The following is a 14,917-nucleotide window of genomic DNA, read 5'->3' on the forward strand; positions in this document are numbered from 1 at the left end:
TTTTATTGATAAGTAACCTCTAGAATACAGTTTTAATCTCTAATGTGGAGAAAAACAAACCGAACTAACAGCTTTAGCGCAGTGGGAAATTTTTGTTGCGGTTGACGAGGTCTCGGACTCACCGCCTTTGGGACAGTTTGGTTTATCTGGAGCTAAATGAGATTAAATAAGTGTTAAAATGTTGACGTTTGGGGTTTAGAAACTGTTTTTATGGTGCTGTTGAAACAGATGAGTTTCAACTGCAGACGTAAGGGGTGAAGTTTAAGTTATATATATATATATATATATATGTGTATGTATGTTTTTTAGGATGGCCAAATGAAAAGCACATTTAGCAAAACATATATCACAATAAAATTAAACCTGTGCCCTCACATAGAATACATAAGTATAACAAAGGAAACTGTCATAATAAAAAACGTATCAAACCAATTTAGTACAAGTTTGAAAAGGGAGAAGTTGACACTGTTTTATGCTCTCACCTTAGTCTATTTTTCATATCACATGTACTGCATTCATTTTACATACGTAAAGCAGTGTAGATAACCCATGTGTATATATACATGCATGCATATACATCTATATATATACACATGTTTTTACACCTACCCCTCACCTTCCCTATAAAGTATGTTTTTATACCTTTTTTGAAATATATTTATGTTTGCACTGTACTTCATGTCTGTATTCAAACCGTTCCACAAAGTCACTCCGCAGCTTGATAAACACACTTTTTGTTCTTAGTTTTTTTATTTTAGTTTTATTTAGTTTTTTTAATTAATCTCTCCCATTAGATTCCGTCCATGATTTCTTGAATGTTTTCTTTTTAATTAATTTAAGCTGATTGTTTTACTGCAGTCATTCCTCCCTGGAGATAGAATGATACAAATAATTAAAAAGCCTGAAATGAAAAAAGACATTGATGCTCATGGTGAGTAAATGCATGAGCGACTCTGACTCATCGGTGAGGCGATAAGGGTAGTAATAAGCAAACCTCTCTAAGAAAATGGTCAAAAACTGAACAGGAAATTAGAGAAAAAGCACCGAAATGATGTGAAAAGATTACAAGATTGTTTGACCAATTACGGATGGATTCGGGTTTCTGCCCTGATCTGTAGATGCAGTTTTTACTTCATACTGAGCAAATACCACCATGTCAGCTGTGCATTTAATACCAGACTGCTGGCTTTTTAGATAAAACACCCCCTCTTTGCCTGAACAACACGTTTATATTTCTTCATGAATGCCTTGCTTTGGGGTAATCGGCGCTGCTGTGAGACGACGAGCTTCGGATGGTGTCCTCCATTTCTCCAGCTCCACACGCAGCTCCACGGTCGCTGGTTCCTGTTGGTCCGGCACAGACGGGTCTGTGTGGTCTGCCACGTCTTTACCCTTTCCTGCTGTCCCTAAACGGAGACAATGAACATGGGAGACCTGAGAAACAGAGCAAGAATCCATCAAAAATACTAAATCCTGTTTGTGAATTGACCCAAAACAAAAGAGAAAAGCTGAAGGTGATTTGTGTCGGTCGAGGCAGATGACCGTTCACACTGAGCCTGGTTCTGCAGGAGGTCTTTTTTTCCCCGTTAATGGGGAGTTTTTCTTCCCACTGTCGCTTCATGCATGCTCAGTATGAGGGATTGCTGCAAAGCCATCGTACAATGCAGACGACTGTCCCTGTAGCTCTATGCTTCTTCAGGAGTGAATGCTGCTTGTCAAGAATCGATGCAATCTGCTGGTTTTCCCTAGATAGAAAACTTTCTGACCAATCTGACTTTATGATTTAATAGAATTTGACTTTGTAAAGTGCCTTGAGATGACATGTGTTGTGAATTGGCGCTATAAAATTAAAGTTGAATTGAATTGAAATGTGAGGAGTAAGGAAATAGGAAGCTCACCTGAACTGTGGTGATTCTTAAGTATTTTAGCGGTTTCTCAGCAGGACTCTTCCTAAAGTTTGATCACACTAACCTTTGGAAGCTGTTGAACTTTTATGTGCAGCGCTGCTGGTTTCTTTCTGCTTCGGTCCCTTGTCTTCCTTCTTCTTGTCTTCTTTCATTGTCCTTTCAGAATCCTTAAAATGGGTTAAAAATGAACCACACGTGAACGGGTTTCACTTCCCAGCTGCTAATCCATTAACGCTGGTTGTATTCAGCCTCAGCGGCATATCAGTAATGGATGTAGGCTACGGCACATTAAACTTGCCTTCTGCGTGTGTGCAGCCTCCACTTCAGAGTCTGTGGGTAGAGGACCAAAGTCACAGACAACAGCGACCCTCTGGCTGCCGTGGACCAGGCTATGCATTGGGATGTGTGCAGAGGCGAGTACTGTTCTGATCGGGGGATCCTGGACCAGTTGTGGTGCACATTTGTTCTTCTTGTCTTTGGGTTTGTCTTTAGCAGAGGCTGATTTGACCTGATAAAACAGAATAAATACATTATGTCTGGATGCCTTTCAGGCACCAAGTCAGATGGGTGTAAAATGTACATTTTGTGCACTAATGTTAAGTTTTTAAGTTCATTAAATTCAAGTTTTTAAGTTCATTAAGTTCAAGTTCAAGAGTTCATAAAAGTCTTTTTGCAAAATGCATGGTTATGAAGTAAATTACAGGTAAAAATTGTACTTTTTATATAAAAAAAAGATTATTAGAAAAGATTTGTTTAACTGTGTAATGTGCCCAAAATCCATATTTTACTGAACATTAAGCAAAATATCTGAACTTTTAAATCTGCAATTTGTCTTGGAAATAAGAGATCTGCTTTTTTATCAACGTGATGCTAACCAAAACGTTTTCAAAATTAGCTATAGAATATATTTTCTGTACAACTATCACAGGATACGATTAAACACGTTTATGTTCTCTCTCTCTGAAAAACTGGGAAATCTTCAGCCCAGACAAAGGCAGCCATGGTTTCTTGAACAAACCTTTTTTTTTTTTTTTTTTATGAGCAACAGTCAATTTGTCTTCTAAAATATAGCAGCTAATAAATAATCATGTCCTGAACATTAATAGCTTCATGAAATAAGTGATTCATCTACAGCAGAGACAGACAGCTATCCTGGTAGACAATTAGAATAACATCCCCAAAAGTCAGTCCTGATTTGCCGCCATTCATATATAGTTGTAACATGCCACAAAAAATTAAAGGATTTTATTTGTAAATGGGCTGAATTTATGTGGCACTTTTCATGTCATACAGACCTCTCAAAGCACTTCACCCAGTTTCACAGACCAATAGGCTACTTGGGCCGCTGGGCACCGCCGTGCGGTTTGTACCTGGATTTAAATGTTAGAGCAGATGAACGAGGCGCCTTCAGGCATCTGGAAATTGTACCCGAGGATGAGCCAGACTTGTGGAGGTGGACAAGTCTCTCCATGGAAAAGCGTCTTAGCTGATTTATTTAAATTTTCTCATGATGTCACACAAGGAAGCATGGATCTTGAAGCATCATGCTAAAATACGTCCGTAGGCGTGCCTGAGGGAAACTCAAATATTATGAAGCATGAAACCCACGGCATCATCAGCTGGGGTTTCCCAAAATTACTTAAAGGCTTATTAATCATAGTCAATGTAAACTTCTGAATTTGAAGTAAATCGTTTGAAATTCTCAAAACTAAATCTCTCACTGCAACAATGTAAATCCTCCATTTGCTCCAGCAGTTTTGCTTTGTTATCAGCGAGGGCCGAGCACATAAATAAATATAAACTACACATGAAAGTCTACGGCATCTAAAATTGTTTTCTGACCAACTTTATGGTCTAACTCACAGATTTCAGGCCCCTTTCTGGAAAACATCATCTTTTAGATCATATTCGTATTTAGAGTTGAAATTGTCATTTTCGACTGACTCGCAGCTTCGAAGTTCGGAAACTATTACAAAACCGTTTTTTTTTTTTCAATCTTTTGAACTGCTATGATTAATTTCTTTTAAACTAAATCTGCCTCCACCATCCACTCTCAGTGAGCTAAGGTGCTAAAAAGGTGCTTTTCCTTATTCTTTTTTGTTTGCTTTCCAGGCAGTCAGTCTTTCTTAAGCTCTTTTAACGTAGTTTTTTTTTTTTGTGCGCTTTGTCATTTAACTGTCGTCAGAGTTTCTTAGCGTTTGTGAGGGAGTTCACTGGGGAATAGAAGAAATATTCTTTAAACTGGACCAGGCAACCCCTTTGGTTCATAGTTTTGTGGTTTTATGGTGATCGGATAACAAACTCACCTGTTCGTCCTTCTGACCTTTCTTCCCTTTTGTTGTTGGGCTGGGTTTGACCAGCGGGACTTCCTCAGACGCCGCCGGCCACGACAGAATCTACAAGGTCAGAGACTGTCTTTAGATAAGTTTGGACACATCTTTCTCCCATCAGGCGTTATTTGCTGTACCTTTTCCTCCTCTAGGCTGAGACAAAGTCCTTGGCTAAAGAACCTCTTCAGGTCTCCCAGTGGGCCGACGGTATGTGTTAGTGAGTGACTCAGGTCCATGCAGTCTGACCATGTCAGTTTTGATGTTCTGTATTGCGACACTTGGAATAAAGAGAAAACCTGATGAGAAACCAGAGGAAGATGAACGGAGGAAATTCCACAGAGAGCGATAAGAAAAAAAAAAAAGACCAGCTCTGCTTTACAGAACCTATTACTAAGCTGTATTAACATACTGAGCATTTTCTTCCCTTTATAACCACCTCGGTGCCATGCCTGATAGACTTTAGGTTTTATCTGTCTTTAATCAGCCTACGTCAGCTCTTCCGCATGTTGTGCAACAATCTGTGCTTGAACGCCTAAAATCTGTGAAGCTCAAAAGTCAACAGTGTTCTTACGGCGCACGGTTGCACTAATGTTTTCATGGGCATTGACTGCGGGGCCTGCGGTTTGCAGGACGGACGCCTCTCCTTGATGCTCTGTGTTCGACTGCAGGTCAGAGCAGATGGAGTCCTCCTCCGCCGCCCGAGACGCTGCGTCAGGTTTAGCTTCACCGTCACCTCCCTGCAAGCAGCAGCGCAGCAACGTTAAGGGCCGTGAAGTGTGACTGCGTCGTCAATTAGTTTATGAGGTTATCTGAGATTTACCAACTCTGCAGTTGTCATGTTTTTGGGTAAAGAAGATTTGGTGAAAAAGTATCTGAGCCAAATATTTGGAGGCTTGAACAGCATCAGAATGAACTCTGTTGAATCTCAGTCCAGCAGTTGTAGCGATGTTATAAGGTCCAAAATTGTAACAAGGGGGGGATTTTTTTTTATCATATATGCAATAAAGTAGGTATAACTCAGAAAAAGTTGCGTTTCATTAAGGTGAAGTTCGGTCCTGGTTCAACGTTTACATGCAATCTTTACTGGTGTTAATGTCATAAAGACGTTGACTTTTGTTGCTTTATCTGAACGGATCTTTTTTTTCTGGTGTGGTATTAAATATTCAACTTCAGAGATTTCCCCAAACAAGAACCGCGTTCCCAAATTCAAATCTGTTGCGTCATTTTCCTCTAAACTCAACCTGGGTTAAAAGCAAACGAATGAATGCAAATGCCCTGACTAATACTAAATAATTACTAGATTACATTTTCGCTGGAAACACTCGGGGACCCGAGATGCGTTTAAAAGTGAAGAGTGGGAGGGATAATTCACCCGGTTATCAGATGTCTGATGACTAAGGAACTGGTATGAGATGAAGTATCTGTGAGTGACGACTGGAAAGTCAGGAGCCTTTTTATCCACGGCCATCAGAGGGTCTGGTATTCCCCTCAACCTGCTCAGACTCACAGTGACTGATGCCACATCCTCTATCAGATCTGTGACGACAAAAAAAAAAACGTCCTGATATTACAACAGGCCCGCTCCTCCAATTAACCCAATGACATATCTTGATAATTGAAGACAGGCAGTCTTTGCGAGGGGTCCTTCCATGCGCTCACCGCTCATCCCGGCCAAGCCGCCGAACCGATACCTTTCCTCCGAGGAGATCCACGAGAAGTCTAAGCGAACGAGCTGTGGCAGGCTGTCCACGGTGAAACCTGGGTACGCTGGCGCCAGTGTGAAGGGGTTCCCCTTCAGCATCAGGGTCTTTAGGCATGGGAGGGATTTTAAGGCGGTCACAAGGGCCCGCTGGTCCTGAAACTCGCAGTCGCTGAGGTCCAAACACACCAGCTTTGGCCTGAGGTTAGAAAGAATCAGAGAGACGGGTCAGGGAGAACGTTGTGGAGAACCCCTAAGGGCCGCGTAGGTCATAAAACAGAGTACGGCACTGCTAACCTACCAACACACAGGGGTGCTAAACCAACAGGCTGGGCGAACAGAGCGTCATGCCTTTGTAACTATGGAGGAGCTTGCCGGTTTGCCACATAGGGGACAAACATGTTGAAGACGGTGCTTTGGTCAGATAAGACCAAAATGTAATGTTAAGGGCCTACATGCAAAACCAGATGCATGGTGGAAAACTAACACTGCGCATGACCCAGAGCACGACATCCCCCACTGTAACGCATGGCGTTGGCGGTGTCATGGTGTGGGGATGTTTTCCATCAGCAGGGACAGGGTAACACCTGCGGGAGGTTGTAGGGGGCTTCAATGGTGGAGGTTCATCGTCCAGCAGAACAAGGGTGCCCAAACATCCAGAGCTACTATCCAATGGTTTAGATTTCATAGTCTCTCCAGGACTCTGCAGGCGTGCAGGGAAGATTGTGGCTGATCCCTCGCACCCCAGTCACGGACTATTTCAGTCACTTCCCTCTGGCAGGAGGCTGCGGTCCATCAGGACCAAAACCTCACGCCACAAGATCAGTTTTTTACCATCTGCTAGCAGCCTTATGAACAAGGCCACACTGCAAAAATGGATCTAAAAATAAGTAAAATGTTCTTAAAATTAGAGTATTTGTCCTTGATTTGAGGAGGTAAAAAAGATGATTTGCCAATGGAATAAGATTTTTGCACTTAAAATAGGAACAATTCATCTCCATCATCTTATTTCAAGTGCAGGATGTCTAATTATCTTATTTTAGGGGTTAGAATACTCATTCCATTGGCAGATAATCTTATTTACCTGCTCAAATCAAGGACAAATACACTAACTTTAAGAACATTTTACTTATTTTTAGATCCATTTTTGCAGTGAGCCGCCCGTGAAACTGGACACTGTCTCTCTCCCTCGTTCAGGACTTACAAGCTTCTGCGTTACATTAACGCACAGTTTACTGAGTGTATACAGCTTACATGTATATAACCTTTGCTTCTTATTTTACTGTATTCTTATTTTTTGTCTGCACCATCAACACCAAGTCAAATTCTTTGTAAGTGCAAACCTACTTGGCGATTAAACTTGATTCTGATTCTGATTCTTAAAAATATGCAAAAAATATTGGCTGAAATAAACAAAAAACTTTAATCTATGAATTAAGTTGCAGACGTTCTCTGTGCAATCTGACTGAGTTTACACTAATTTGCAAAGAGGAATGGACAAAATATGGTCTCATAACTTGCAAAAGCTGGTAGACACCATGTAATTATTAAAACATGTGAGCATCTGTCGGTGATGGTGTCTAGAGAGGTTTCTTTTTTTTTAACCTGTCGAATAAGCAGTGATTTGGTAAAAGTATGAACTCTTTTGAACAGAGCAAACCCGCCTTCAAATGTTTTTTTTTTTTTCTGGTGACATCAAAAAGTTTCTCTTTTGCAGCCTCTTCTGCAGCTGTAGCTCAGACTGAGCGCCCTGCGCTTCAGTGGGTGTCCCCTCTGAAACCTGCTGTCAAATCAGAAAAAAACCTACATCGCAGTGAAACCTGCCGGCACTAAAGGGCTTTCACATCCTTACCTCATGACCAATTAAAAAGCCCACATTTGTAACTGAGCTTTCATTTGACCTGGTTTTGGGTTACCTCTTTAAAAACCCAACAACTTCCGGCGTGTGTTTTGTCTGTGTGCCAATGTCTTAACCAGTGTCTTCCTGTAAGATGAGAGAAGTCTTTATGGGAACCCAGACTGTTTGATCCGAGGCCGAGGTACTGCAGCTGAGGAGGCGGACAGCTTGTGAGGCCGCTCAACGAGGACAGTCGATTTGAACGCAACTCTAAACTCTGTTAAAAAAAAAAAAAGCAAGAAAACAACAACCTTCGATCAGATATCCATCTCTGCATTGCAACATCTGCCTTTACGAATTCATCTAAAAAAATGCTTTCAGATACTGTATATTGCACCATGTGATTCACATTAGGCACCAGGTGAAACCCCTTTTGATGCGAGGTGAAGCGAGAGGAAAGTAGATTTCTTTCCTGCTCTGTGTGATTAACCGTGAACGAGCATTTCCTAATATTGTGGAACCTGCTGAACCGACGTCTTATCTGATAAGCTGCAGAGAGCCGTTGCGTCACGCTGATGCAACGCCACAACGTGCCTTTAACGTCTTGGGAAGGTTCGCTGAAGAAATTTCGGAGATCGAGTTGACGCTCAGGACCAGTTCCTCCAGCTTTGAGAACTTCGACAAGCCCTCGTCAATAGTTGATACCTGGAAGAAGCAGACGCAACGTGAGGCGCACAATAACCAAAACTGCCGGGTTTTTTTGTAGGTGCAGCTTGTTCCTCTGAGTCTGGGAAACATTTCAAACAATGCATGCTTGGTGTCAGGGTGCATATGAAGGAGGATCCAGGCTCAGGTTTAATTAAAAAGATTAGAGAAAGCGTACAGACGGCGAGGCCCTAAATACAGAGGGTAGAGAGAAACAGGGCGGCAGGAAGCAAAATCCACAAAGGGAAACAGACAAACCAGTAATGGAGAGATGGAACCAGGGGGTATAAGCAGAGGCAGCGTGGAGAGATGAGGACGAAGAAAGGTGGAAGCAGTCAGAGGATTATGAAGGACAACAGAGCAATGAAGGAAGAGAGCTGATGGGGAGAGAGAATGATAGACAAAGCAGAGAGGGAGGAAACACGGGAAACCCAGCAGAACTATGATGCAAGAATGATTACTGGGTGAAATAGGAGCCGAAGAACTAATTAATCTATAACAGTGAAAATAAACACAATAGACAAAAAAATAAAGAAAGTACGAGCCAGGAAACTAACCAGTGCAAAATGAAAGCACAAATCCCCGGGGGGTAATGACACTTTGTCACAATTTGGGCTTTACGTTTATGTTTTATTTTAGGCGTTTTTTTATTTTTATTTTTATTTAATTGGCTGATTCTTTCCCATTCCATACTCCACTCACCACAACGACTTACACCTGCTGCTGCTCATCATCCCCAAGCCCCTCCACCTGGGACGCCGCCTACTTATGCCTGCCTCGTGGGCTGTAACTCTGGCCCTCTGCCTGTTTCTGCCTTCATCGCCTGGTCAGCTCCTGCCCTCAGCCATGATCAGCCATCACCTGTTCATTCTGGTATCACCAGCCTGCTCTGCTCTCATCTGCCTGTCTTGTCTGCCACCGTCTTCAAGCCCTTCAATAAACGTTTTAAAAATGCAAATGCAACACCGTGTCTGGTTCAAATATTGGGTTCCCAGAGCACAGCTCATTACGCACTTGGAACATAACATTTATTGTGCATTATATCTTTTTTTGTACCATGCAACATTTACTGCACATATTCCTAAGTTTTTATTTCAGTCGCTGTAAGAGATCTGCCCTCATGATACAGAGAGGCGTGCATGATGGGGATTCTTAGGACTGTAGCCTTGTAGTGAGATGTTGCTGATTTAGAAAACTGCCCTGGACTTTTGCTGCATGGAGATCGCAGGTTCTCTGCATTCCTGCATGTTTTTCTCTGGCTTCTACCCGCACAGTGCAAAAATGTGTGTGATGGTTGCTTTCCCTGTGTGTCTCTGTGTTGCCCTGTTATGTACTAGCAACCTGTTCAAGGTGTTGCCCCATGACCACTGGAGATAAACACCAGCTCCTCTGCATCCCTTCAAGTGCATGGATGGATGGATGGATGGATGGATGGATGGAGGGAGAGATGCATTAGGCTCTTAACATCTATAATGGCTGAAGATTAAATACATAGGTTGAAAAGCAAGAGTTTTATTGATTTATGAATAATTAGAAGTAAATCCTCAAGAATTGAAGCAAACAAATAAACCACAAATTTGTCGAGTTGCTGCTCATACACTCATTGGCCATTTTGTTAGGTACACCTGTTCAGTTTGTTAAGACAAACTACAAATCAACCTCTTTGAATGTCTTCTGGATGTTGGGAAGACAACTCTGTGAAGTTCAAGCGGAGCATCACAACGAGAGAAGAAATGGAAATTTAAGTGACTTTGAATGTGATTTGGTCTTTTGGTGCCGGTGTATTCCAGAAACTACTGATATACTCAGATTTTCACCAACAGCCGCTGGTTAACAGAGAGCGGTCTGAAAAAAAAAGAGGAAATAACCACTAATCTACGGCTGTGTGAACCAAAATACTTTGATGATCTGAAGATAGCGGGCAGAGCGGTTCTGTGTGATGAAAAGTGAACAATAGCTCCAATAACGATTGATGTGAGGAATAACCATCTCTGAACACGTGACATGAACCCTGAAGAAGATGAGCTGCAGTGTTAGAAGTCCCCGCTGTGCGCCGCTCATTAAGAACAGGACACGGAGCAACTCACTCAGGTTCGACAACGGATTAGAAAACTTTGGATGGTCGGATGAGTCTCGAATTTTAGCAAAAAAGTTCATATTTTGGCAGCTTTGTCAGAATTTGGTGTAAACAACATTAAAGCATGGCTTCTCCCTGGGTTGTATCAACGGTTCTGGCTGCAGCTCGTGGTGTAACGGTGTGGAGAATAGTTTCCTGACACCCCTGACCACTTTGGTACTAAATGAACTTTGCTGCTGTTGTTGATTTTATCTCCCATTTTTAATCATGTGATTAACCACGTGTTTGAAAAGCATGTAAAAACAACTAAAATAGTACTTGTCTGACAACATGAAGTAGGGTAAAAAACCCAAAAAGTAAGTAATTATAGAAAAGACAAAATTGAAAGTCATTATTTTAACAGTCTGGGAAGGGAATCTGTTTTACGTTTTGCAGGAAAGTGTCCTGGAGAAACCATTTAACAGCAGCGAGCCTTCCTCAGGGAGGCCGGCCTAACAAAATGACTCCAACAGTCCGTTTACAACTCATCTGGAAGGTCACACAAAAACCCAGAACAACAACAAGATTCAACAATAAGAAGAACGTGGCAAAAGGACATCGATATCGTACATTTATAGCCCAGTACAAAATGGTGGGCAAAAAGACGCCAAAGACCCGTTTCAGGTTTACTCAAAATTTCTCGTTGATCCCAAAGACCTTTGGTAAAAAATATTCTGAGGACTGATGAGAGAAAAGTGTAACTCTTGGGGTGGTGAGTGGACAGCTACATCTGGTGCAAAGCAAACATCTGGCCATCTGTGTGAGTCCTCAGGTTGAAGCACAGCCGGACAATCAGCCGACCACTACAGCAAGCCCACCTCTGAATAGCTAAACAAAGCTAAATCTGGAGTGGCCTAGTCAAAGTCTGGCATAGAAATATTTTTAAAGTGCTGTGGCATGACATTTAAACATGCAGTTAAAGGTAGAAAAGGCTCTGGTGTTGCTGAATAAAAGAAAAGGGTTCAAATTCCTCCACAGTGATGTTAGCTGTGGTCGCCAGGTTTTGCTGAAGTTTGATGGATGTTGTTGCCGTAAAAACAGTCATGATGAGGTTTAGTGGGTGAAAACCTTGTCACCCTTTTTTTCCCCCCCTTAATAAAAGAAAAAACATTATTTGAAAACTGAATTCTGCATTTACTCAGGTTATCGCTGTCAGGTTTTAAATTTTGTTTGATGATCCGAAACATTTGAAATGACAAAGAAAAATACAAACAAATACATTTTAACAGCTTCATATTTCACATTGTCCTCCTGTTGAACAGGGGCACAGCTAACGGTGTTTTAATCGGGACCTTTGCGGGGTGATGAAATTAAACCCGTTAAACACGTTGATTTTAGTCGGTATTTCCTTCAGCCACCACAGGCAAACGTCCATCCTGACCTGATGAATCTACTGGAGTAAAACACCTGTGTGTGTGTGTGTGTGTGTGTGTGTGTGTGTGTGTGTGTGTCCTTTTGCATACTTACATTCCTGCCAGGGATTCGTATTGTAGTGAAGTAACTGTATATGAAATCTGTGTGCAGGTGGCGCCTTGGTTCTCGCACAGCCAGCTCTCTCAGCCCTGAAGCCTGAGGACTCCAGGACTGACCGTCGTTTCTCCACGGAGAGCGAGGGCAGTTCAGCAGATCCAGGAGGGCATCCGCTGGCTCCGTTCCCGCTCCGCCTGGACCATTTTTGGTCCTTCTCTGAGATCAAAATCCCGTTTTGTCATCTTTGTCAATGAAAACCATAAGTCCGGTGCAGAACGTGGAGCTAAAAGCTGGAAACTCACCCAGGAGCCACGTCCACAGGGGAAGTCATTCAGACACAGACGCCTAATCTGCTTCTCCAGAACAGCGGAGACCGTGTTGGAGCTCATGATGGGTGAGCTGAATGCCCTACCTGGTGACCCGTCAGCCATTTAATCAGCTCGCCTGTCCTCTGCCGTTTGTTTACAAACATCACTGGTTACCAGGCAACAGGTGGGGCTCCTGTCCATCAACACTGGAGCAGTTTGGGGCTGCTGTGAACCACCAAGTGTAACCTACACTGAAAATGACAGGACTTCTCTGTTTAGATAAAAAAAAAAGAAGTAAAAATGCATTAAAAAAAGTACAATTGTGAAAGCAAAAATGAAACAAGACAAAAGGTTTACAATAATTTTAGAATAAACTGTGATACAAAAGGTTGCAGGACAGCTCCAAAAATGTCAATGCTGTTGGTTTCAGGCAAGAAAAAATAGGAGCATTTCTGGATTTTGTTAATGTTTTATTTGTTTTTCTTGTAGTAACACCCTTTGACATTTTGTCCCATTACAGTGTTTTAACTGGATTTTATCTGATAAACCAACACAAAGCTGTGCATAATTGAAATGGAAGGAAAATGATTCACAATTCTTTATCTCTTTAAAAATAAAAAAAACTAAGCTGCCATGCATTTGTATTTATCTCCCTTTTACTCACTTAGATGCCCTGAATACCAATTTATAGAAGCAGGTTGTGGTAACTCTGGAGGAGCTGTAAAGATCCACAGCTCAGGTCTTGACTGTTAGCCATCGGCAACACAGTTTTAAACTAAGGGCAGTTTTGTTTAATGGTAGAAGAGAAACCAAAAGCCATTTGGTGAAAGTGACACAAGCCAAGTAAAGGAGTAGTGGCAGCCTAGTGGTTAGGGCAGCGTGCTTGCAGAAGTACGCTGCCTCAGAAGTATCTGGTTTGAACCCCGCTGACTGCCTATGAGTCCCTGAGCAAGACCCTTGGCCCCAGATTGTAAACTGTCCACTGCTCCCTACAAGGTAGTTTAAATGCAGAGGTATTTTGTAGGAATGTACAGTTGTAATGACAAATAAAGATGTGCACATTGGTGCTCTGATCAGATGAGTCTACATTGAACTTTTTTTGCTTAGGTGGAAAAACTGACATCCTCAAGCCATCATGCCTTTAATGACAAATGGTGGTGGCAGCACCATGCTGAGGGAATGTTTTTCTTCAGTGGGACAGAGAAACTGATCAAAACCGATGGAAAGATTGAGAAACCTAAATGGATACAAAGTGTTAAAGGGGCGTAAAAGACTTGATACTGAGGCGGAGGTTCACCTTCCAGCAGAACAACGGCCCTAAATACATACAGAGCAATGATGAAACGGTTTGGATCAAAACATTCATGTGTCAAAAGGTAAGGCAGATTTATTTGTATAGCACATTTCAGTGCAAAGACAATGCAAAGTGCTTTACATGATTAAAATATAGGAAAATAAAACACAATAAAAGCATGTTGGAATAAACTATAGAAACAAAATAAAACATGGAAAAATAAAATCTACAAGCAAATATTAAAAACAGACTACAAAGTTGAGCTAATGATGTTTCAGTAAAACAGTTTAACTAGAACAGTCAAAGGCAATCCTAAACAAATGTGTTTTTAATCTTGATTTAAAGGAACTCAGGCTTTCTGCACTTTTACAGTTTTCTGGAAGTTTGTTCCAGATAAGTGGAGCATAGGAACTAAATGCTGCTTCTCCTTATTTAGTTCTGGTTCTAGGTATGCAGAGTAGGCTGGAGTCAGAAGACCTGAGTGGTCCGGAGGTTTAAAAGGGTCTAGTTAAAGTCCAGGCCAAAATCCAGGCCAAAATAGGGGATTTTTGGAGAAACCCGAAAAATGTTGTTCAAAGAGGCTCTTGATCTGATTTTACTGCATTTATGCAAATGCCCAAAATAAACAAAAAAACAAAACAAAAATAACAAAAAAAATTGCGGCAACAAAAATGTCTACAAACTGCCAAATCTGGAAGTTGAACACAAATGCACAACTAAACTTTCTGTCTCTTTTTTTAAAATAATTGACTCTTGGGCAGACAACAATTACATACACTGGATAACTGATTATCATGTTAATAAAAAAAGGTGAATAAGTTGGACGTCTGGATTGTCGTTTGGAGGTTACTCTCTGAACTGAGAAAGAGAGGTAAGAGGTTCGAAAAGCTTAACGAATGAATGAATCTTGGGGAGAGAAGTGTTTGTCTTTTGTAGGAGAACAGCGGTTTCCAGGAAGAGGTGAGCAATCCCCAGAGACTGAGGTGGACAGGCGGTGGTGCTTGGTGGCTTTTTGGTATAGAAAGTCTCTTCCGTGTTTCCAGGAAGGAGAGTGAAGTGAAGTGGCCAGCATCAGCGGGTGGGCAGCCAGCTGAGCGGTCGTTCTCTGGAGAATATTTCCCCAAGCAGAGGAGAGACTAGTGACAGGACTCTCAACAAGGTTGTCCCCTTAGGTCCACGGAGCTAGGAACTGATCTCCAGGACAAAAGAAACACAAGCTTGATCCTGGGTCAGGATCCAGGTGAAGGAGAC

The 14,917-nt window shown here is 41.9% G+C and overlaps 1 protein-coding gene across 2 annotated transcripts; it reads right to left on the reverse strand.

The window, feature by feature from the left end:
• Positions 1–792: 792 nt before the first annotated feature.
• Positions 793–12,534, reverse strand: LOC105919091 (leucine-rich repeat-containing protein 43). 2 transcript variants are annotated; one of them, XM_021311588.2, is made up of 12 exons: positions 12,367–12,534; positions 12,062–12,280; positions 8,368–8,478; positions 7,911–8,050; positions 5,897–6,135; positions 5,610–5,773; positions 4,809–4,974; positions 4,375–4,514; positions 4,214–4,303; positions 2,206–2,415; positions 1,972–2,074; positions 793–1,397 (listed from the first exon to the last, which is right to left on the reverse strand). In XM_021311588.2, the coding sequence occupies exons 1-12, from the start codon at positions 12,493–12,495 to the stop codon at positions 1,228–1,230; spliced, it is 1,881 nt and encodes a 626-aa protein (XP_021167263.2). In that variant the 5' UTR covers positions 12,496–12,534; the 3' UTR covers positions 793–1,227. The 2 variants fall into 2 exon arrangements, with proteins under 2 accessions (XP_021167263.2, XP_012709787.2); XM_012854333.3 differs by having other exon boundaries at positions 794–1,406; positions 12,367–12,533.
• Between the last annotated feature and the right edge of the window lie 2,383 nt (positions 12,535–14,917).

The sequence above is a fragment of the Fundulus heteroclitus genome, chromosome 12 (assembly GCF_011125445.2).
Source record: "Fundulus heteroclitus isolate FHET01 chromosome 12, MU-UCD_Fhet_4.1, whole genome shotgun sequence".
Lineage (NCBI taxonomy): Eukaryota > Metazoa > Chordata > Actinopteri > Cyprinodontiformes > Fundulidae > Fundulus > Fundulus heteroclitus.